A 24,531-nucleotide genomic window follows, 5' to 3' on the forward strand; every position below is an offset into this window, starting at 1 on the left:
TTGTCCTCTTTGAGTCACAAAGTACAGAGAGATCTGGAACACTGGAATAAATATAGTTCACTGTTACTTGGAAGAATTCTATCTATCTATTTATCTATCTATCTATCTATCTATCTATCTATCTATCTATCTATCTTTGTATCATCTATCTATAATTTAAAGAATTGTGTACTGCCCTTCACTTAACAAAACTGAAAACTAAAATTCCTTTTTAGTTTCTAGCTCTGATGATTCTTGTTTCACTGAAGATACTTAATGAAAAAATATAATCAAATTATTTGGGAGAAAAGGCATATCCACACATATCCAGAGTTTATTTAATCAAATTGTTTTGGAAAAAGCCCCCCTCCCAACACACACACATACAACACTTTGAATTGGATTTATCACTTTGCCTAAATTACGATCACTGGGAGTTCTGCTTGAAACCCTAATATCACTACAATTATTTTCCCATTCCTGTCACGGTAGCAGTGGAGGAGAGGAATGAAAGGAAAGGCACATGAAACAGAATACTCCTAATTACAAGAAGGGATGAAAAAGGCAAGCTTATAAAATCAACAAAGGGCCTGAACAGACAGGCCAAAATAAAGCTGCTTCGGGTCACTTTGGAGGTATGCTGTTTAAATGATGCATGCGTCCTAAGAGACTGGAAGCCACTCCAAAGCCATGCTCCAATCCTAAGGACTGGAGGACAGCTTTGGCACGGCTTCTGGCCTCTTAAGATGTGTGTGTCATTTAAGCGGCATACCTCCAAAGTGACCTAAAGCAGTTTTATTTTGGCCTGTCTGTTCAGGCCCTAAATGAAGTACAGTGTTACAAACATTTAGAATCAATATCAGGAAGCTTCATCCTAGGATCTTTTCCTCATATCATTTCAGATTTGTTCTAAAGCCTAGCTATACAGTAGTATTTAGCATTGCTTGGGAGAAGCAGTAACCACTTTAATGATCTTTCATTTCACATTCCTACATATGAATTGGGGGGTGTACCCCAGAGCTTCCCCAAAGTTAATTTTATGTACACTACATATGGTGACTCAGACTATCCCAAACATCCTCGCTAAATTTTGTAAAAAATCTGTCCCAATCTATTTGTAACCACAGACAGACAGACAGACACACACACACACACACACACACACTTCCACTCACATTTCTGCCTGTGGTAATGAACTTATATGTAAGTGCATCTTTATGTGTGTGTGTGTATGAGAGCTAGCATGGTGTAGTGGTTTGGACAAATCATACACTCTGAGCCCCAGAAAACCCCATTATAGGTTTGCCTAGAAACAATTTGAAGGCACACAACACACACACACACACACACACACACACACACACACACACACTTACCTATCTGAAGATGCCAGGCACGGATGCTGGCAAAACTTCAGGAATAAACTCTTCTAGAACATGGCCACATAGCCCCCAAACCCCACAACAAACAATTGGGATGTTTTTCAGATCGATCCTAAAGTGAGTTTCATGTACAACATTACAGCTTATATATTAAGTCAGATCCGTCTGCTTACATCCTTAGACAGCTTTAAAAAGGCTGTTAAGACGAATCTCTTCCGGCAGGCCTTCCCAGAATAGAGAACCCGGCCTCGGAAAAAACATCTAGGAATAAGATACTGCCGCTCCCATTGATGGTTTGCTGATGTGATGTTGTTGACCTTTTGGTCAGTTTTTAATTTGTATGTTTTTCGTTGTTTTTTGCTTGTTTTTAATTCTGCATTGGATTTAATACTTTTTTAAGGAGGGGAGGGCACCAGGGATTTTATATGTGCTGTATTTTTAACTTTGTTAGCTGCCCCGATTGTTCTCAGAGGGGCGGGATACAAATAAATTTTATTATTATTATTATTATTATTATTATTATTATTATTATTATTATTGACTACCCAAATATACTCTCAAATTTTATTTAAAGCCCAGCCTGCTGTTTCCATGGCCTATCTTATTTATACAATTTTTTTAAAACTGCTATGGGAGTTATTATTTTTAAGTGTGGGTTGAAGAAGTCTTCCTAGATGAAGCCATACATAGATCTCTGGCCTCAAACAAGGAGATCTGCTGGTTGATCTCCACTTGCGGCTCCTACAGAAAGATCCATGCCCTCAAATGACATGACATCAGCTCTCTGACATCTAAGAAAGTGGAAAAGGGCAAGATTAAGGGTATGGTCAAGGCAGAGTAGGGGAATCCTTAACTCCAGTCAAGGCCAGCCAAGGGACTGTAGTATGGACTAGAAAAAGGAATCCCTCATATGTGTGTAGATATGCATTTATATCCTGCCTTGAATCCCATTTCAGGGGAAAGGCAGGATATAAGTGCAATAAATAAATAAAAAATGTGCCAACAGATGATTCATGGATGTGTCAGAGACCGAATTCAAAGCCCCTTTGTTCCTCCCAAAGTTATTTTAGTCCTTGAGAAGGTGTAATTAATTTTCTTCATACAGTAGTCAATACGAACAGGGAGCAGGGAACAAGACACAATAGAGAAAAAGGAAAATTGCAAAGCTATGGACATTGTGCCGCACATCCTTCTGCCCTGGTGCATATGTATTTTATACTGTCTGGTCAGTATGTGTATGATTCCTCATATTTTAGCGTGTGCTATTAATATCCTAATCAATACACAGAAATATGATAGACATTGTATAATGTTGGTTGATGCTGCAGCCGAGTTCAGAAACATAACAGATTCTTCACAGGTTGTGATATGAATAAAACGTTAGAGGGTTTTCCTTAGTGAGTCCTATTACAGGTTGGTTATCATTTGTTTGTTATGTCATGGGTTAATAAACAGGAGTGTTTATTAACTATAGAAGGAAGTCTCTGTAGTTAATCATCAGTAGAGAAGATATGACTCACTAGAAAAGACAATATTTGGTAAAGTAGAAGGCTGTAGGAAACAATGAAGACTACATTACAGATGGATAGACTTGATCAAGAAAGATGCATTCCTGAGTCTGCAAGACCTGAGATGGTGATGATAGTCTGACAGAGGTCTCTCATTCATAAGGTCTCCATATGTCACTTGTTAACAACAAGAGAAACTGTATTTTCCACCTGCCCTTGGATACTTTATTTTTACTCCATGTTCAAGAATGAGCCCCTGATATTCCGTATAGATGGCAGAGTTGAATCCTTATACAATTGTGTGTTGTGTGTCAGGGTATGTGACAGAGAAAAAAAAAGAAAATGAGAGGGAGGAGAGAAGAAGGGAATAGGGAATGTACAACAGGAGTTGTTTAAGTAGAATAATACTAATTTGAGGTGATTACATAGTGGTGGAAACTATGGTGCTATGTGTTATATGCAGGGAAATCACTGTCAAATGCATACATTTGAAAAACTGATGATACACACACACACACACTATATATATATATATATATATATATATTAGTAGCAATGCGTACAAAAACCTAAATATCACAAACTGACCTGGAAACAGGAGAAAAACAATTTGTGCTTCAAAAAATATGACATGTGCAAATTACAACTTGACAAATTTATCATTGCTTTATTGATAACACTACAGGGTTTAGGTGTGTGCATGTGTGCTTGAGAGAGAGAGAGAGAGAGAGAGATCACACTGGAGTCCATGCCTGTCCAAAAAGTGATGCTACTTACCAATACAGAAGCAGAAGCTACTAGAATAGAACAGTATCCTTTATCAGACAGCACAGCTGGTAGTCTTGCATCAGGTCCTCAGTGGGAGCAATTCAAGCTGAAGGATGCTTCAGTTTCACTCAATTCACTCATTTTAGACTGTTAGCATAGCATCAGTATAAGAAATGACATTTAGCATTGGGAGCACCTTGCTAGGCTAGTGAACCTGGTAAGGTGAGAATAGGAGTCATTTTGGAATAAACCTTTCAAACATCATACACTGAGTGGTATCGGCTAACAATTATGTTACTGTCCTTTTTCTCTTCTGGGCTGAAAAGTGTGGAATAGTGGCAACGGTTAATGCTATATCCTTAAAATGCAAGCAGTTTCTTGATACTTTTCACTTTGGGACATCTTTCTGGAGAAACAACAGATGCCTTTCCACATGTGTAGGAGAAATCAATGGAAATGATCAATATTTCCCTCCGCAGGTAATAAAATGCCAAGCGGCATTTCTGTCTATCTATATTGATCCTGTGGAATTGCTTTAAATTGGTTCTGATGTGTATAAAAATCATTTTCTTAATGATCAAAAAACTTTTGTTTCTCCCCATGATATGTTATTTCATATCTACTGCATATAATAAATCCTGCCTTCCTCTTTTGTCCAGGTACGGTAAACTCCAGATAACTAAAACTCATGTGAGAGGAAAGGAATTGGGAGAAATTACTGTTTTGGCTCTCTAGAAGGTTGTTTTGCTTATGCATTTAAGCAAAATGTGAAACACACTTCCTTTTGATTTATTTTCAAATGGCAGTTTAATGACTTTTCTGACTTTCTTCCCATCATTGGAGAGAAGGCACCCTAGCATCTTCTCATTCCCATACACTCTTCCATTCCTGACACCAGGGGGTAAGCGCTGCAAAATAAGAATCAAGAAATCGACAACTTTATGTTCAGTATTTAGGTTAAAGAAGCTATACTTCCTTCAATTATCATATGCAAATAATGGAATTAAATATAGGAAATTAGACTAATTACATCTTCAATTATCCACATGACTGTCTCCATCTAATATGTTGCATTAAGTAGCTGATTTTTTATAAATGGATTAGAATTCTTTTGAAAGTAATTGCACTGCAAAAATATTACTGTAACATCATCAGGCATTTGAAGCACCACACTTTAAAATAAAACAGTAAGCGATTAAGCATATTCTAAGGAGATTATCAGATGCCTGAAAGCGATGGGAGCAAAGCAGGATGCTCCTGTCACAATCGTGCAATTGGGGCAAAAATATCAGACGCCATGCAACATCACCATTTACCCGTCCTTTGTCCCATCCGTGGGGAGGAATTTTCCCATTGTTTTTCATTAATAGGTATGTCATTAGTATTGGGTTGTTTTTTTAATTTTAAATATCCCTTCTTTGCAATTTGACCAGATTTTCACAGCACTCTGATCCAATGACCTGAGCTTCTGGATCCTGCTATATCTTAGACCTAGCAAGTCACAACTTGGTTACATCTATCTTGTCTTCAATGCAATGGCCCTTTCCAGAGGTTTCATTGAAACAACTCCTGCTTTGCATTTAGAAGGACCCAGGTTAAAGCACTGGCGTATCCAGGTATAGCTAGGAAAAATTCTTATCCAAAAACTAAAACCTCACTTCCAGACAGTATAAACTGTACAGGCTTTGACTCTATGACTTGACTCACAATCCAACAGTTTCTTGTTCATGCAGAAAGTTCCAGATTCAAGACAGGAGATCTCCAATGTGAAATGACCATGTTGGCTTAGTTCATGTAGTCCAACATCCTTTTAAAAAAACAACAACAACAAATGGACATCTCACAAGCATAGATTTTTCACTTTCGCAGCTGCTGTTTACTGTTATATTCTCATGTATAAGTCTAGAAATTTAGGTAAAAAAATTGACCCCAAAACCCTGAGTCGACTTATCCATGGGTCAATGTAAGTATTGTATCTTAACTCTTATTTAAAAGAAGGAACCATCTCCTGATGAAAAGCAAGAGTATAATGTGTGAAGCTCCTGACCTCCTTTACTCTCTCATCCATAAGTCTATACTAATAACAACTTTATTACGGCCATTTGGCCAGCACACATCCATAAGTCTAAAGACTAAGTGCAAAGAGTTATGTCTGCTGGAATTTTGTAAGTTCTTTGACATTGTTTTGCTTTGCTTCATCTTTTAGATCCTTTGCTATATGCCCCTAAATTTTATCCTTGACTTATCCACGGGTCATAGCAAAATCCATAATTTTGGTCCCAAAACCTGTCCTTGACTTATACATGAGATCGACTTACAGTCAAGTATATACGGCAGTTGTTATGTTCCTAAAGGTTCATAAGGGTTCCATTTTGTCACCACTGGAATGTTATTTCTCATGCAGGCAAAATTTGACCTGGGTGGCAATAATGATTTGCAACAGCAAAAAATCGGCAAGTCTCCAACTATGACCACTATTAAATCTGTTTAAAGAATATTAGGCTATTGTGAAGCTCAGTGTCATCAGAGCTCATTTTTTGGTCTGCAACTCCCAGGCTCCTCTTGTCAGTGTTCATGCTGCTGTGAGATGCTAGTCCAAAAAAATACTTATCCCAGGCTGTGACAACCATAGAAATTTGCCTTGGAGGCCTATTCACATTAAAGGCAAAGGGGGAGATGTCACAGGAACTTCTCTTCAGATGCAAATTTGGCTGTGTCTCGCTCGTGCATCATGGCTACAAGGACCGAATACTTCAAGAAAGAGGGAGATACACAGCCAACTGAGAAGTCTCTCAGGAAAACTGCGCTTCTAAATGTAAATGGTAGAGAAAAAGACTGCATCTGCTTGCGCAAAGGTGTGTTAAAATTTAATATTGCAAAAATAAATGCTAATCCTTTCCAAGAAGATCTGACAGTATATGAGACAGGGGGGTGGGATGAGTCCTATGACAAATGGAGGCCCTGTTCCTCCCACCACAGGTAATTTCACTTTATCAGCCTAGCGAATTAATCTTGTCTAGTTTTGTGTTCTGAAGGAATCTGTCATGCAGTAACAAATTCAATTAAGCTGCTTCAGTATACTAGCATGATTTAAGTTTTAGTGAACAATTCTTATTAGGAGAAGAATTGCATGGCGCGTTTACTAAAAGTGATCTATTATTGTTACTTAGTTGACATATGATATATGCCTGGTGCTATCCAGAAAAGGGGGAAAGCATGGTTTTCAAAAAATCTCAGATTGCTTGGGTACTGATTCAGACTTAATATTTCATGAACAAAATTGATGGAGGCCAATGCTACTCCATTATTTGCCCTGTGAGCATGTGGTTAGTTTCACTGAGAAAGATCACATTTATAAAAAGCAATTTTACCCAAGTGGGTTATTGCTCTCCCAGGGCAGAAGAGATCATCCAGTCTGCAAAGGCAAGTTTAGCCCTCAGGTTTTGAAGCTGCATCTACTCTCTCTTGGGGCCTCCTGGCTGCCCTCCAACTGCCTTAGTGCAGACTCAGGCCCAGATACTGCCTTGCCTCACCCAGCCGTGTCTCCTCTGGGTATAAAGGCAGGACAGAACTGCCTCAACATCCCCTCCGAGAGCAGAAGAGACCTTCCAATCTTCAAAGGCCAATTTAGGCTTATTAGGATAGAGTCTGGCAAATGTAAGGAAGCCTTTGGGAGGTTGTCTCTAGAAATTAGAAAGCTGTCCTTTTCCTGTTTAAGAAAATATACGCAAAAATAGCAATCTCATATTGCACATAACAGCATTGTCATCAGTCAGTGAAAACATGAGAATCCAGTTGAAGGTGTCATGAGAATGACGGAAATGAACTCTTCGTGTTTGATTTGCATTAACAATTTCAAACATACTTGTTGCCACTTATGCTGTAGGCATGAGAATGTGCAAAACCTGTGAACATTCCTTCGTATCGTGTTGAAGGTTGCACATTAGATCTCATTCCCCAAAGCACATAGTTTTTTTCCCCATCAGTACAGCCTGAAGGAATAGATGTTTGCACCAGCTTTGGTAATACAGAAGCTCCTTGAAAGAGGCCAGGTTTTTATCAGTGGGAATTAGAAGACCTCTGTTGAATACCAGAGTGGTGTTAACTTATATTTATAGTAAGGTAAAACAGGGGTGGGAGGTATATCCTTTACCCTTCTTTATATATTTCATCAAAGTATCTTTTTTCATGTGCACAGGAAGGAACATACTTTAAGTAGATTCTTACATTATAGTTTCATAGGTCATTTTGGAACTGTTAATTTGAAAACGTTTTTAATCAGCAGTGAACTCCCAATTTGTTCTCGCTCCTCTCAATAGGAAAAAAAAACACTTTTTGGAGGAAAGGATGGAGTGAATTTACATTATAATGAGCAAATTATTCAGAGCAAGTAGATCAGTGTTGACATAAAGGGTAATGGAAAAGAGACATTCCCATTTTGAGCCCTTTCATTTTCATTCCCTGCCTCACATACTTGCTTTCCTGTCACCGAGCAAATAAGTTACTTGCATTTTATTCAGTCGACAGTTGCAAAGCCTTGTAACGTTCCTAGTACTGAATGTGTATGAGAAAAACAGCTCTCTATCAGTCACATATAGGGAGGAGAGGAAATCATTTACTGAATATACTTGGTACTCATTTCCTAATTTTTCGGAATACCATGGCACCATCTAGCTATGCTTTAATGCTTTGCTTTTATTTCTTACTTTGACTGACATGTTGCATGCAGAAAATGGTAACCCACATGAATACAGAGTTAGAATAACACCCCATCAAAGGCTTTTCAGGCTTTTTAGTGTAAGAAAAAATAATGAAATGGTAACCTGGTAAAGGTTTTTAATATGTATGTATGTATGTATGTATGTATGTATGTATGTATATGTGCCTTTCTCCCAGGCCAGGGCCAAAGGTGGATTTTTATTTATTTATTTAAAATTTATTTATATTATTTATTTAAACAATAAATAAAACACCAACGAACAATAAAACACGGTCAGGGTCAATATGTTGGTTTTTCTTTTTGGTGGCCAGGCAACTATTCAGGAAAGACGTGCCAGACGAGATCTGTCTTAACATCTCTTTTAAAGCTGTTTAAGGTGGTTATATGATGGATCTCATCTGGCAGGCCGTTCCATAATCTGGCAGCGATTGCCGAGAAGGTCCTCTTGTGTCTTCACCAAGTGAGCCTGTGATGGTGATGGGACCAAGATAAAGCCTTCCCTTGATGGTATTAAAACTCTGGTAGATTCATATAGGGAGATAGTTGTCAATATTCTAGCTGTCAAATAGTCTAGCTATCAATAGGCCAGACTATCTGATTATCAATAACTGGCTTAGACTATTCCTAAATTTTAATCGTCTGGATATTTAGGACTTCTGCTCCCAGAATTCCTGACTGTTACCCATTCTGACTGGAGCTCCTGGGAGTTGGAGTCCAGCACACCTCAAGGAGCAACGTTTGGGAACCACTTAGAAAGAGTAGCTAGCATGTAGGGTCACCTATTTAAGAGCAGTACTTTTAGAAAAGAATAATAATTAATAATTTGTTTTATTTATATACCGCTATTCCAAAGATCATTGCTGTGAACAGCAAGTAAGCTAATTAGCAAGTAAGCTAATTTGCCCCCAACAGTCTGGGTACTCATTTTAGCTCCCTCCTCAGAAGGATGCAAGCCTGAGTCGAGCTTGGGCCCTTTTGCTGGTCTTGAACTCGCAACCTTGTGGTTTTGAGTGAATGGCTGCAGTACAGGCATTTAACCACTGCGCCACCAGGGCTCCTGGTGAAATAAAGGCTTTTTTATTCAATTTTCCAACCTAGAGAATTTGCTGCCACCGGTTGTGACACTAGTTTAGATCAATGGTGCCTCATTTTTTGGTCTCCCAATATGGCTGGATTGCATCTAAGAGAAACCCCACTTGCTATGACCAGTGACCAAGAGATTCTGAGAGCTATAATTCAACAGTTTCAACAATCCCAAGTATGGGAACCACCAATTTAGATGACTGAAAAACAGGATTGGTCAAAGTCATGGATGCCAGTCTTCCAGTAACTGCTGGGATTGGTAGCCACATGAGCTACACATGATAGCTCCATGTTCAGAGGCTGTCTTCATCTCCATATCAGGCATTGGGAGCAAATAATATGAAAGAGCCTTTGCTTACACGCCTTCTTTTTAAAAGTATCTGGATAGTGACTCTTGGAAACTGGATTCCAGACTTTGTGTGTAACAAAACCCTAATATTTTTAAATGCTTGCATAATTTAATTATTAGTGGCACTTTCCAGATGCTTTCCATCCATGTGGGCATCCTCTTTATGGGCTGGGAGGCAATACAGAAGTTCTTTAAATAGATAAATAAATACATTTATGGGTGGAGGTAGTGTTAAACCTAACTGTAAAACAAGTGATTAAGAGACAATGGCAATGACACAGCCAAGTCCAGCACAAGAGTTCAGTGTTGGTTTAACATTGTACCAGTGAATGTGCTGAAGCTTACAAGTACTTAACTTTGGCTGAGTTGTTTCTTTTGTTTTTAAGAGCCCTGGAATGCAAATCCTAAGCCAGGCACCTCGTAAAAAAAACTGCACATGTACAGAATAGTTAAAAATATATATGCAGGGATTAGTCTCTTGCAGTAGAAATGGTAACTCTTAATCCTGTGGAAAGCAATGAAAGTTTTAATTAAATCTTCAGTATAGTGTTTCAAAAAATATTAATTGTAGTTGATTATAGTTTCTCAAGGTTAAATTCAGTTGTAAAAATCAGAACACGATGCATGTGTTACTGGCTTGTAAAAGGGATGTTTGTTTGTAAAGGGATATTTGATCCCTACCATATATAGTAAGAAAGCACGGGGGGGGGGGGAATGGGGGAGAGATAAGATGTTTGTTTGCCTTTTTTGCTTTTGTCAGTGGAGTATAAATGCAAATGGGATCCATATTTAGTATGGAGACTTACTGAAAAAGAGATGATAATAGATATTTACACCTGCCAAATCCACCATGGACATTGTCGATCAGACAGTGTTCTAGATAAACTTATAAAAGTGTGTAAATTAGGGCATATTTATCATGCTTAGGGTGGCTTCTTTTACTTTTACAAGTATCCATATCCTTTGTCTAAACAGAGAAAGTACAGAAGTTCTGGAACCATTTTTCAAGTGAAGACGGTTCCTACTTCCCCAGTGCAGTTAAAAGCACATTTTCTTCCTCCCCTTTCCTTGATTTGTATGTCTTCGTTGCTCTCATTACCATTGTATTTACTTGGTTTCCCATTTTGAAAGTTGTGCACCTGGAATTTAACATACTCTAACCTATACCTTTTCAAGTTTCGTACACTGTGTAAACCTTCACCTAAAGAATTCCAATGAAAGGAAAATAGAATACAAATAGAAAATGAGATGCCCCCAGAGATAAAACATTGGGATCACTCTAGAATAAATTGCTTGATCAATGATCAAGTTACTGATGACTAATGTGGCAATGATTTAAGTGGGAATGAAGTACAACTTTCAAGTTGCAGCTAAAGGCAACTCTCAATCTGTTCCATTGTCAAGTGATATTTCTGTCTGAAGATCACATAGAAAGCCTTAGAGATGGATTTCTTCAGCAGCCTTGATCACTCCATTGTTAACAGAGGAAGAAATCTGTTAAATTTAGGCCTTGTGACTCAGTCCTATCAGAAATAATCCGATGCTGCCACCTGACAGCAATGATTAGTCTTGCTCAAGTTTCCTAAAGGCACCCAACGTCCCATTCCTTTTGCAGAGTTGCAAGAAATAAGAAAATGTTAATAACCGTCTCATGTTTCTGGAGAGAGCAGTTTTTAAACAATCATAAAATAAAATGCCACTGTGGAAGTGAGCCCTTCCTATGGAGTAGATGTCAGCTCCATTAAGATCTGGTGTGTATGCCTCTCTTTTAACATCTTTTGAATGGCATTTTGTTATTAATATTTGGGGGAAAGAAAAAAAATACAAAAACTAAGGAGAAGCATGAAAGAGACATGTCTTGGGTTGCTATGAAGAGATGTTTATTATTTAAAAGCTCTCTTTTTATTAATCAACATCGCTTCATCATATCCAGAGGCATGTCTCTTTCATCTTGGCTCCTGGGACCTATTTGTAAACTAAGAAGGGAAGACAGGGCAGCAAAATCTAGCCCTGTTTTCTTCAGCCTTAAGCAAAATGTAATATCCCACGACTCAGTGACCTTGGAAGAAAATTAATTTACCTTCTTTGGGGAGATATATATATATATAATCATATAGTAGTATATATGAAGGGCAGGTATTCATCATGAGAGTGTATTGAATTTGCTTCTGCACCCCCCCCCCCAAAAAAAAGACTTGTAATCATGACTTGAAATGCAACAATGTCTTTCTTAAAAGAACTGCATCTGCTTTGAAATGAATGTATTGATTTTTGTTTGTACGTGAGGCTCGTGATCATTACACTTAATTTCTAAGAAGTCTATTTCAAGTATATAAGACAGTTCAGATATATAACTTAGAAGATGCTAGCTTAACTTATTCTTTCTGTATAAGCATAACCACATTCTATATTCTATAGTCTTTATTTCTTTCCCCCTCTCTCTTTCTGTGTGTATGTTTAATGTTTATAAATATGATTTTGAGATATAAATGTTCATAAGTATGATTTTGAGATAAAAGCCTTCACCGCATAGCAAAACTAATCTTAGTGTAGTCTAATGATGTTTGTATTCAGGAATACACCTTTCTATCACTTAGCATGTTTGTGTAATTTCTTAAAAATCTGGATGCAAGTCACCTTCTTTGAAAATGCTAGACTTCTATTTTTATATGCAGTGCAATACTGCACATAAATCTTGATTCTGAGATCCTTTCATAATCTACTAACAGTAGATGTGTAATAGAACAGTAGGGAGCCTTTAAGGATCTCAGGATAGAGAAAGGGGGCATAGTTGTCTCTTCCCCACCCCCCAAATCCTCCTCCTGTTTGTGAGGAAATACTAGTGATGTCAGTTCTACATCTGCAAAGCTTTAACCCTCACCTTAGCAGATGAGGTATTTGAGCAGATGGGGGTATATCCTGTTTTGTTGCAGAATTCGCAAAGAACTGGACCTAGAAGGTAAACAGTGTCCCCTTGTTTCATCCAACTGTCATGTACACTACACACACACACACACTCTCTCACACACACATAAACAAGCACACCAGCTGGGGTAGAAATTGACACCATAAATCTATTTCACCTTGTCTTCAGGATATTTTTCTGACCAACAGACTGTAATGTATTGGGATCAATAGAAATACACATATAATCTTAGTATGGCCATTCTTGTTAGCTGTACTGAACAGAAGCACTGTGTTGATTTGACATGAATGGCATCACATTCAATTGCACCATGGCAAATATATAATAGTTAATTAATTAATTAATTAATTAATTAATAATTGCCAGCATGATGTATTGGTTTGAGCATTGGACTAGGACTCTGGAAGAATCCATGTTTGGCTATGGATACCCACTGGGAGACTGTGGGCAAATCATACTTTCTCAACCTCATTGTAAAGCAACAGCAAACCCTCTCTGAACACAGTTTGTAGTGGGTTTTTCAGGCTATGTGGCCATGTTCTAGAAGAGTTTATTCCAGACGTTTCGCCAGCATCTGTGCTGGCGCACAGATGCTGGTGAAACATCTGGAATAAACTCTTCTAGAACATGGCCACATAGCCCGAAAAACCCACAAAAAACTATGGATGCCAGCCATGAAAGCCTTCGACTTCACATTGGAAACCCCTCTGAACAAATCTTGCCAAGAAAGTCCTGTGACAGGGTCCCCTTAGGGTTGCCATAAGTTGGAAATGGCATGAAGATAATGCTCCATGCCATTTTCTAGTCAAAATGATACAGAGGAACTGGTACCAGTGCTTAGATGAGAAACAGCCTCTGCCCCTTGTAAAAGGCAGAAGAGCAACAAGCACATACTCATTTGATCTTGTCCAGGCAGGGATGCTGCCTAGACAACAAGCGAGAATGATACAAGCAGATTATTTCTAATTACAAGCACAGATACTGTGCATGACAAGTAGGGATGAAAGAACATGTTGCAGATGTCTACAACAGTCCACATTGGACCAGCAAAAAAAAAATCACTCAGAAACAAAGGGTCAAGGAAAGCTGCAAACAAAGAAACAGTGAGCTCTTTAGATTGTTCTCCACAGAAATGATATTTTACTGCATTATCTGTGATCATATAGTTTTTATTCAGGACATGAAACGAGATGAGCCCTGCTGAAGTCAAAGTATAGAATCCCTTTAGTATCATGGAACTGAAGACATACATTGGCTTGCTGCTCCTGCAGGGTATGCATCCAGTGAAGCCTAAGAGCAACTGTGGCATCCAGGCTCAGGGTGCTACCACCCAGAGCAGTAGTGAGCCTGAAGAGATTTAGCACATTAACAAATAAGCTGAGATTCAAGAAGAGCCTAACAGAAGTGATATGTATAGTCACTGACATGCTGACACCCTTTCAGGACATGTGAGAAATGTTAATGAAGCAGCTTTAAATGCACATCAACCAGGAATAAATGTGACCCTTAATGAACAGCTAGTAAGGTTCAGAGATAAATGTTCATACAATGAATGTGCGATGGCACTGCTAAGACATCCTATCTTCTGAAGTACCATTATGTCCTCTTTGAGGAGTCCCACTTGGTTATAATGTGATGACCATGATGAATCATATTTCCACATTGGATGAAATGTGGTGGAAGATAATTTTTGACCTGCTTAAAACTGACATAAAGTGCCAGTACATACTGCCAAGAAGCAGCGTCCAGGCGGCGCTTCTAGGGTTAAGGACTGTGCACCAACCGCATGGTCCCGAACCCTAGCACGCCATGTTGTCATCGTAATGGTGGCCTCCCATCCTTATGGGGGCTGCCATCGTGACACAAGCGACACGCAGCATATAGACATTGCTGTGCGTTGCTTACGTCACAAGTGTGCCAATGGCACACTCGTGACATCCACACAGTGTCCGAAGAAGAACCCAAATTTTCTGGGTTCCTTTTGGGGTGGAGGGACGCCACGCAGTTTGGCTGTTGCAGCATCCCTCTGGAAGAAAACTGGCCGCCTCCAGCCCACCCTTTCGGGGTGGTTTGTTTCACTCCTAACTTTGCTAACTGAAGGACATAGACTGGCATCATTTCATAGAATTCAATAAACCATTAACTCCACTCCAGACAATTATTTCTGCAGACAGGCAATGGGTGGGAAAACCAGCAGAAAGTGAATTACATATGTCAAATTTCCTTGCAACTGCACCATCCAAGTGACATGCTCTGGTTGTTTGTAGAGTGGGGAGTAAAAAGGATAGTTCTTCACCGGAGAACATTTATCTCAGCAGGGACTATTTTGCCCCTGGGGTGGGAAATTACCACACTATATCATTACTACTGGCTCTTTCTATAAGTAAATAAAAACAACTGTTTTCCTTTGGTGTTTATCCCCATTTTCTAATTATTTTGATTTACAGCAAGTTCATATCATCTTCAGATGGGAATAATAGTGGAAGCATTTTTTAGGATGCAGAAATATATTGGTTACCTTTTTTTTTTTTTTACAGAAAAGGAGGTCTTTCAGGGGGGGAAACGATCCAATTCATGTGACTATGGGGGTTTGGGTATTGTTGGACACCATTCATTCCACACCCACAAAACCTCTGGACATGTGAAGTAGCCAAATGCTTGTATGTGTATATTGAGCTTTTAAAATGAACTTTTATGATTACTATTTTAGGTCAGACTAGATAGCCACATAAGACCATATTATTATTATTATTATTATTATTATTATTATTATTATTATTATTATTATTTTCTGCTTATCTTTATGTAGACTCATGTGATGTTTCACACTAGGGACAGTGTTCACACATTTTTTTCCTGTTCTATATACATTTCCTGTACTGTAAACACTTCTTGCTCATGCGAGAAGTGCTGAACATTGTGAAACTAGCTAACCAAGGAGGAGGGGGGAGAGAACTGCATTTTGAATATGTGAAGCCTTATAAAAGATCTTCAGTAACTGAGTTCAGGGCTTGGCAACTTTGGAAAGTTATTTCTTGCTGGGCCCACTGGCAATCCTTCTGCTGTAAAGAAACTCATTTCCCTGATTCTGAGGTCTTACAGAAATGAATGGCAAGGTGTCAGGGAGTCTAGAAAATGATCTGTGCATCTCTGTGTAAGGTGTGGTGCTAACTATCTTTAAAGATAGAGTGATTAGTCCCACCCAAAAAGAAATACTGCTCTGGAGCCCTCACGGGACCCAATTTCCCATATACCCTTTGGGGCCAAGTGCAGAAATGGAGAGAATACTGGGATCCTCTAACCCAGTGGTTCTCAACCTTTGGTCCTCTAGATTTTTTGAGACTACAACTCCCAGAATTCCTGAACAATGAGCATACTCACTGGGACATCTGGGAATTGAAGTCCAAAACCTCTGGAGGCCCAAAGGTTGAGAACCACTGCTCTAACCCATTTCATTCTGGGTTTTGGCCAAACTTAGCTTCAGACTTTAGAACAAAATCAGCTTTGGTTCTTCTGATGCATAACCTTCACTGGAAGCCACACAGAAGATATGCCTGTGATGAACCAGGTCTTGTGTATTGATTTTGGTTTAGTAAGCCCATATATAGTTTAGGAGCCGCTTGTCAAAGACATAGCATTCTTCCACAAAGTCCATTCTGATCTTTATGGGCTTTCTTAGCATACTAAGGCATATTGAGAAATAGTTATGGTGTGAGGTGTTTCAACACCCACCAGGGTGGGCTCTGGGTTTGAGGTGTTTGTTATCTTCAGCCAAAGTCTTATTTACCCAGGTCTTTTTCCAGTCATTTTCCTGATTGTTAATGTGTTATTATTATTCTATTATTTTTAATAAAATTGATTGTATAAAAGTCATATATACCCTTTTTTAAAAAAAAAAAAAACTGCTCTGTTTTTCTTTCTAATGAGAAGTGATGTAGAAATGTCCTATGTAAATCGTTACATAGAAATGGAATAACATGGCTCCAAGGTGAACCGAACAAAACCGTTTATATTCCACCCACAATCATGGAAACTGTATCAACAGCTCTTTCCTTCCTTCTATTCCTTCATGAGACCAGGGTCTTTCCAGTTCCATCAGTGAGAAAATAATTTCATACATCTTCATGGACAGACAACTCTTTGTTGTTAGCTGCCATCAAGTCGGCTTTGGCTTGAATAACCCTCTGAATAAGAGACCTCCATGAACATGGTCAGTTCTTGCAGACTCAGGGCCTTGGCTTCCTTGGTTGTCCATCTGTCTTTCGCTTTTCTTATTGTCTCCCACTTTACCAAGAACTATCGTCTTTTGGTCACATTATCTCATGATATGGCCAAAGTACAGTGTCCTCAGTTTGGTCATTTTGATTTCTAGGGAGAGTAGAACTCTATTTCAGCACCACATTTCTGTAAGCTTTACCCCTGAAACCTTCTCTTTTGCCCTTTCTCTCTTTTTTTCAGTTACAAATAAACCCATAGTCCTTCTAGTGGATCTGGAGTCACCTATGTTTCATATAGCAATTTATACAGTGTATATCCACCGAGACGCATCTGAAATGCAGTTTTCTCCCTGTTCCAAATCTTTGTATGTGTTGTAGTGCAAACATGATTCCTTCAATTGAGGGGGAAACTCTAAACTGCCAACTCTGTTTAACTTGCTGTGGAAGATAGGGAGGGAACAGGGATTTCAGGAAACAGGCCAGAATTTGCCTAGTACGCATAGCAAATTGGTATGCTCTCATGGGTTGCATTAATGTTCCCTTTCAACTCAAGGTTTTTTTATACATAAGTCTATGATTTTTAAAAAATTCTACAAAAATGTATGTTTTTCCCCATACAAAGCAACTTGCTGAAGAGCTATATACAAAACAAAACATACTGATTTGCACAGTTAATTTAAACTCTGTTTTTGTTCCATTTGTAGTACATATTTACATGAAGTCTGGAGTAAAAATATGTCAATCTTACATTAACTAATAGTTCTCACAGTGCTTTACCTGAATGGCAGTGTGAAATCCCAAGATTCCTTTAATGGCTCTGAAATCTAATCTCTCTTTAATATTGATTTGCTCATCTTTTTATCATTGTGAAAGTGAATAATGATCTGCAGTCACGAGTTTGTGCAGGAAATGAATAAACTGAATGTTATAATCCACACCTTGTGTTGTGACGGTGCCAAAAGTTGCCCCTGTGTCTTCTAGACCTCTGATATAATTGCTTTACATTACAGGTCGCATTGTAGCTCTTGCAAGCAATGATGGAACTGTTAAGACGTTAGAACTCAAGTCCGGGCAGCTTTCCAGCTTGTTGGGCCACGAAGATGAAGTTCAGAGTGTCACGTTTGACCACAAAGCGGAGCATCTGCTTTCGGGTGGCTCCGATGGCACTGTTAGAATTTGGAACTGAGACACTTGCCGACTCTTTGGTCTCATCCCAGAGAAATTCTCAGGCCACCTCCCAGCACTGGAGCTGGCTTCAGACGCATTCACCGTTTCATTCTGAAGTAAAGCAACAGCATGGAATCCCAAGTTTCTGTATCTCAGTTTGATTAAAATATATATTTCTATTTCAACTGCCTTTTCGCCTTTCTGCATGTTTATTTGTTTACAAGGAATGCATTTTAAAAAGCTATCATTTGGCATTTCCATAGAGAGAAATGGCTTTACAATGACGCCTAATGACAAAGAAGATGAATTGCAGGAGAATAGTTTTTTTCCCTTTCCCTCCCTCCCTTTCCCCCCACTCAAGGCACTACAGCCAAAGCCACAACAGAACAGTGATATCTTTCACTTATTACAGCATTGGAAGAGATCTACATCATGTGCTTTTAGATGATAGATAGATAGATAGATAGATAGATAGATAGATAGATAAGGTATATAGGTAGATAGATCCCAGACCCACACAATCCACTTGGTAATTCTGCCCAAAAAAAATTATCTTGGATGACAGCAAGGCAAGAACGGACAAGTTTCAGACCAATGCCTTGGCAGTGTACCCTTTATCTCATCCTTCAGTAAGCTGCAGAGAGCTTCCACCTACCCACTGCCACTTCCTGGAAGCTAGCCCTGCAGTCTGGTCTAAGATCTTGAAACTGACAGATGTGTCTCCTCCCTCCCTACACACCTTTCTTGCTCTGTATTAAAAAAAAATCTAGCTGTAGAGTATATTTCAGAATACACTTTTAGCCTCTTTTAGAGTGTTTTAAGAAGTAGGGGGAAAAATACCTCCTGCCTAGGGAAGGGGTCCAGTGTGGTGCCACTGAGTAGATGCCCAAGACTTGCTTTCCTTCGCCCAGAGGAGCCATCACGTTCCGCCTGCAAAAGGATGCAAAGGGCTGGCTGCTGTCCGTGGTGCTGAAGATGCTCAGCTGCCTGGCAGAAGGCACGCCGAAGGATCAGCTGCCCAGAGGCTGCTCTCCAAGGTGCTGAATCTTGCCCAAAGTTGCTGCCTTGCTTGAGATCAATCCCAGCTCTTGCTGTTTGGGGGAGAGCCTCTGGAAAAAAGCAGAACGCCAGGATGGTGCTGCTGCTGCTGACTGCATTCCTGCCTGGATTGGCTCTGAGCTCCAGCATGCTGTTGCCGTTCCTGGAATTGGAAGCATAGCGTATTCTCCACCCTTGCGTGCCTTGGTGCAGATATACCCAGGGTAGTGCTCCAATGGGGGCATTTTTTGTTTCATTTTTATTTTTATTATTATTGTTATCATTGGAGTGGAACTGAAGCTTGTAACCAAGGGATCTAAGGAGATAAAAGAAGAAGCTGGCCACGATGGGCATGTTTTTGGAGTGTGGTTTGATACAAAGCAGCCTCAACTCTAGAGCCCTCTATGGTGACTGGCTTTGAATCCCAGCACAGGGTGAAAGCCTAGGTCTCGTGGTGCGTCGGCTGGATTGCTTTGGTGGAATGGGAAGCTTTGGGGAAAGGGATTTTCCAGGACTGGCTCTTGAAAATGTAATTGAGATAAATAGCTGTTTCTGATACATCGATGAAGGATCCCCCCACCCCCCAATGGTGGCTTGTGACCCTTTCCAGCTTTCATCCTGAGTAGGTGAGTATAGATTTTTTTTCTCAAAGGGATGGCAATATAGAGTTCTCAAAAGCTTTGGAGTAGCTTAGAAAAAGATTTCATTTTATTTATTTATTTTTAAAAAAATTGACAACAAATAACAAAATGAACTTTAGTGGTGTGTTGCTAGCTTCCCAGAGCTTGCTTACTTGTTTGGGTTTTTAACCTACAGCATAGATGTTGATGCCTTCCCATTTCTCTTCTCTCTATCAAGATGTAGGTTGAGGTAGTTGTTGCAATAAAACCTAGGCAGATCAAACCCTGTTAGAAAGTGTGCTTGCCCATTTGAATCCTTTGTGAAGTCTGTTTTCGTTGTAACTACAAAACCTGATTTTTGCTAAGTGGTTTGGTTGGTCCCCATTAGGGATAACTTCTTTGCAATTTGATTGTTTTCTAAAGTTTCCACAGCTTTGAGCATGGCAGACTGAAGCCTACCTGTAGCATGCTAGCGACTCCCTGTTAGGATCTGAAAGGCAGGGTAAATGAATTTGCAGCACAGAGACATAGGCAACAGCATGACTGGAACAAATACTCTTTTCCCCAGGATAGAATGTGCCCTATGGTAAAGGTATATCCTCAGTGTCAAGTAATGAAATATTCTGAGCAGGGTTGTGAAACCTCCCATCTTTCTCCTTTTTTCCCTCCCTCTTTCTCTCTCTCTGTCTTTCTCCATCTCCCCTCCTTCTCATCACTGAAAAAACTGCTTTGTCAACAGGATCATTTAGGTTGTTCTGCAAGATGCAAGGCTTGCCTTTTCCCTGAGTCATTCTTGTTTGGCATTATTATTATTATTATCATTATTTTACTTTGACTTTATAAACTTGTATACATGTGTGCATATAAATCATATGTGTGTGCTATGAAAATTCTGGTTATCTCCACAATAATCTAACACAGACCACTGTTAGACAGTTGGTCCCAGAGAGCAAGATATACAAAAGAGGTAAGGTGATTAATATTTTGCTCAGTGCACCATATTCAGTAAACAGAAATGTTTCTCACTCCTAGAATGTCCTCATTACAAATGTGCTTAGAATACCTGTTTCCTGATCAGTTTCATAAAAGGGAAGAAAACTGTCCATGCCACCTTGTTTCTCTTCAGGGCTTCGGTTAGAGGAGTAGTAGAAAAGAAAGGCTGTACATTCGGATGAAAGTGAGAGAGAACTGACTGCAGCCAATAGTAAAGCAGGGAAATGGAAGTAGCATCTGAGGGAAAGCCAAGGTTCTCCTTTATTTTAAAATCAGACAATTGTGCGAACTCTTTCCTTTCTGAATGCCTTGGGTCCTCTGTGCATTTGTGGAGTCATGTCGGGTACTCACTTGGCATGGCCTTTTGAAACCATTTTGTGAAGATCTTGGATTGGTATTGTATATGCTGCCTGTGCTTTTGCATTTATTTATTTTAGACTGTCATCAGCTGTCTTAGTAAGACAGGGCCAGGAAAGTGCAAACCAAATTGATAATTATATAGGAAACTTAAGCATGAACGTAGCCACTCTGGTGCAACCAACACTTAATCCTCATACATATGGATACCACCATGGTGTCAGACCTGTAGAGAATACAATGAGGTCTTCTTCCTAGAAAAAAAATCCAACATGAAGTATTATTAATAATAGAGTACAATAGACATTTAAACATGGCTTTCCATTGTAATAATGCAACAGAAGCAATTTTTGCACAACTAGGGCCAGAATCAGTGCAGCCTTTTCTTCCTATTGGAAGTATAAATGTAGTTACATTTCAGAGGGTTTTCTCCCTTTTTTCTTAAGCTCTTGTTTTTCATTAAAGCACCTGACATACGTCCATCTTGGTTTTAGTTAACCATTTGAGATGGGTTGGAATTAGTATTGGCTTGTAAGCTACAATTAGGTAGGAATGATTATGGTAATTTGGTCTAAATCCCATTCTTTAAAGGCTCAGTTCATATGTGATTCATCCTCTCAGCAATTTAGTAAAGACCCACCCATAGGAATGAGTAAACAAACATACATGTCAGTTCAACTATAAACAAGGAGTTCCTTGTGTCTGTATGTATAACATAATTCACATTCAACAGCTGAATGTCTAATGTGTTCAACACATAGAAGCTGACTAATGTCAAAAGGCATCAATTCTAACCTTATCTGGCTAACAGGCATGTTGTCCAATCCAATTTGCATTGACATTCATTTATAATTTTCTTGTTACGATAATATGTGCATCTTCTGGAGAAAAACTGAAGGCATGCAGACCCATCTTGCACTCCTTTAAACCATTGCATTCAGCTAGTGAAAAGTGTTCACATGAACTGTCAAACTCTACCATTGAGGCACACATTGTGCTTGCTATCCCAGTTCACCAGTTCCAAGCAAACTCTTCTATAGAGAATGTCCAAGTTGTGTGTACATTCTCCCTTTGGCTTTTTCAGTATTGTGCACAAGAGTTGATGATGAACTGGTTTCATTTTATTCCTTTCAAAACTGGTAGAAAGACAAGATTTCTTATTAGTACATGTTTGGTATATAATAGAAGCCCTATAATGTATGTATGTATGTATGTATGTATGTATGTATGTATGTTTCAAGTTGTTCCTATTTAAAATATTTGTTTTCAGCTCACCACCCTGGCCTCTCCATGGAAGCATCCGTGTATATCTGATACTAGGACCATATGCAGACACTGAGGAGTGGGATGGCTCTTCATGAAGTCTGCATATTACTGTTGCTAATTCCTGGTTTGGTTACTCCAGCTGCCTTCAACCATGAAGACTACCCTGCTGATGACGGTGAACAGATCTCAAATAATGATAATAACCTGATCTTTGATGACTATCGAGGGAAAGGCTGTGTGGATGACAGTGGTTTTGTATACAAACTGGGAGAGCGGTTTTTTCCAGGGCATTCCAACTGCCCATGTGTCTGTACTGAGGATGGGCCTGTCTGTGACCAACCTGAATGCCCCAAAATCCACCCAAAGTGTACTAAAGTGGAACACAATGGATGTTGTCCAGAATGCAAAGAAGTGAAGAACTTTTGTGAATACCATGGGAAAAGTTATAAAATCTTGGAGGAATTTAAGGTAAGACCACTTCAAATTGACTGACTGATTGATAGACCATATATATTCACATATATATATATATATACACTATACCAAGATGCTACACCAATCACTTCTTGGACAGAGTTTTCCCCAAATTCATTAACCTGTTGTCTGTAACATACTGGGAAAATATATGCCTATATTCTGTAACTCTGTGATGATCCAAACAAATTGCCATACAGTGGGCCCTTTGTATCCACTGGGGTTTGGTTTCAGTACACTCCGTGGATTCCAAAATCCATGGATACTCAAGTCCCAGTAAGATGGTGCCACTTGTATAAAATGGCAAAATCAAAGTTTGCTTTATTTATTTTATATATCTTTTAAAAAATTCAAACCGTGGATACTTGAATCCGTGGATTTAAAAAATGTGGATATGGAGGGCTGACTGTATTATCATTATCAAGGGGGGAAATGAAGGAAGTGTTACCCAAGGAAAAGTGGGGGGACTCGGGTGTCCTCACAACTTCTCTTAAAAACCTGGGGAATTAGTTTAGCACAAGGAAGCTTATGAGAGGCTGGGTAACTTGAGGATCCTTTCCACATGTGTGTACCAGTACTAACTGAGGAAGACTCCAAGTTTGGGTGAATTAAGAAGGTTTTTATTCAGAAATATATGAGGCTGCAACCAAACATACAAGAGTAATTCAGACAGGCACAGCACTCAACCAAAATGGAAGTATGGAAAATGGATAGTGAAGTTTTAGAGGTGCAAAGGGGTGATATTTACCTGTCTTGGAGAGATGACCATAGAAAGTGGGGTGTGGCTTAGCCCAGGTTTTGAGGGCAACACAGTTAATACACAGAGCACAGACTAAGGATCAACTTTGGGTACGGTGGCTAGTGTTGGAACTGATATTTATATCTGGGAACCTATCCTCAGGGGAAATGCTATCTTTTAATGTAACAAAGACCTGATGGTCTTCCCAGGAATTGACAATAGGATTCCAGACCGGTTGATGGCTTTAACTTCAAGACTACAAAAAACAGTGATTAGATTAGAATATTAGAACAGTGATTAGATTGATAGGAATGTTGGCTGGGAACATGTCAAGGGATAGGTAGAAAGCGTCGGCTTACTGCCTTGGTGCATTGAGACCTCCTTTGTCTCTTGGTGGAAAAAGATATGTAGAGAGCCTGATGGGGAGATAGAAGTGAACGGCAAACCCATTTAGCTTTTGTCTCAGTATTATCTGGGTCCTTCCACCTGTCTTTGAGTCTCCATTCCTTCCCATGGAAAAGTCACCTGATGTTCCAATGGTTATAGTGACCTCTTAAGAACATGCCAGGCTCAAGATATGAAAATATGAAAATATGGAGACCCAAAATATATAATCACAAAGCGTGCAGGATATATTAACAGAAGGGAACTAGAAACAATTCAAACTATCAATTTTCATTCAGTCTTGCCAAATTCTGTATTTTCTACCAGTGGTATGTTTTGATTTCAATCAAGTACATGTGACATGAAATTATACTTTTGGACTGTATAATTACCAAGGCTATGCAACAGAGTCATGCATTGGTCCAAAAAAAGATGCTGTTCCTCTGCTTTCCTAAAGCGCTCAAACCCTTTGACCATCTTGGTAAGGATTTCCTCAGAAAGCTTTACAGTCTATGGACTAAATTGTACAGACTACCCTAGAAAAATAGTCTTTATACTATT

General features: G+C 39.2%; 2 protein-coding genes across 2 annotated transcripts in view; both read left to right on the forward strand.

The window, feature by feature from the left end:
• The window catches only part of SPAG16 (sperm associated antigen 16), a 506,576-nt gene extending 488,306 nt beyond the window's left edge, over positions 1-18,270 (forward strand). The window contains exon 16 of the mRNA XM_089477933.1: positions 17,943-18,270. Coding sequence (XP_089334059.1) covers positions 17,943-18,118 — 176 coding nt within the window. The 3' untranslated portion in view covers positions 18,119-18,270. The remainder of the gene's footprint in view (positions 1-17,942) is intronic.
• Positions 18,271-19,307: 1,037 nt separating this feature from the next.
• LOC149305342 (von Willebrand factor C domain-containing protein 2-like) overlaps positions 19,308-24,531 on the forward strand; it is a 150,086-nt gene continuing 144,862 nt past the window's right edge. The window contains exons 1-2 of the mRNA XM_089477948.1: positions 19,308-19,763; positions 22,378-22,841. Coding sequence (XP_089334074.1) covers positions 22,434-22,841 — 408 coding nt within the window. The 5' untranslated portion in view covers positions 19,308-19,763; positions 22,378-22,433. The remainder of the gene's footprint in view (positions 19,764-22,377; positions 22,842-24,531) is intronic.

The sequence above is a fragment of the Sceloporus occidentalis genome, unplaced genomic scaffold (genome assembly GCF_023333645.1).
Source record: "Sceloporus occidentalis isolate IW3139 unplaced genomic scaffold, rSceOcc1.0.p SCAF_12, whole genome shotgun sequence".
In the NCBI taxonomy this organism is placed as follows: Eukaryota; Metazoa; Chordata; class Lepidosauria; order Squamata; family Phrynosomatidae; genus Sceloporus; species Sceloporus occidentalis.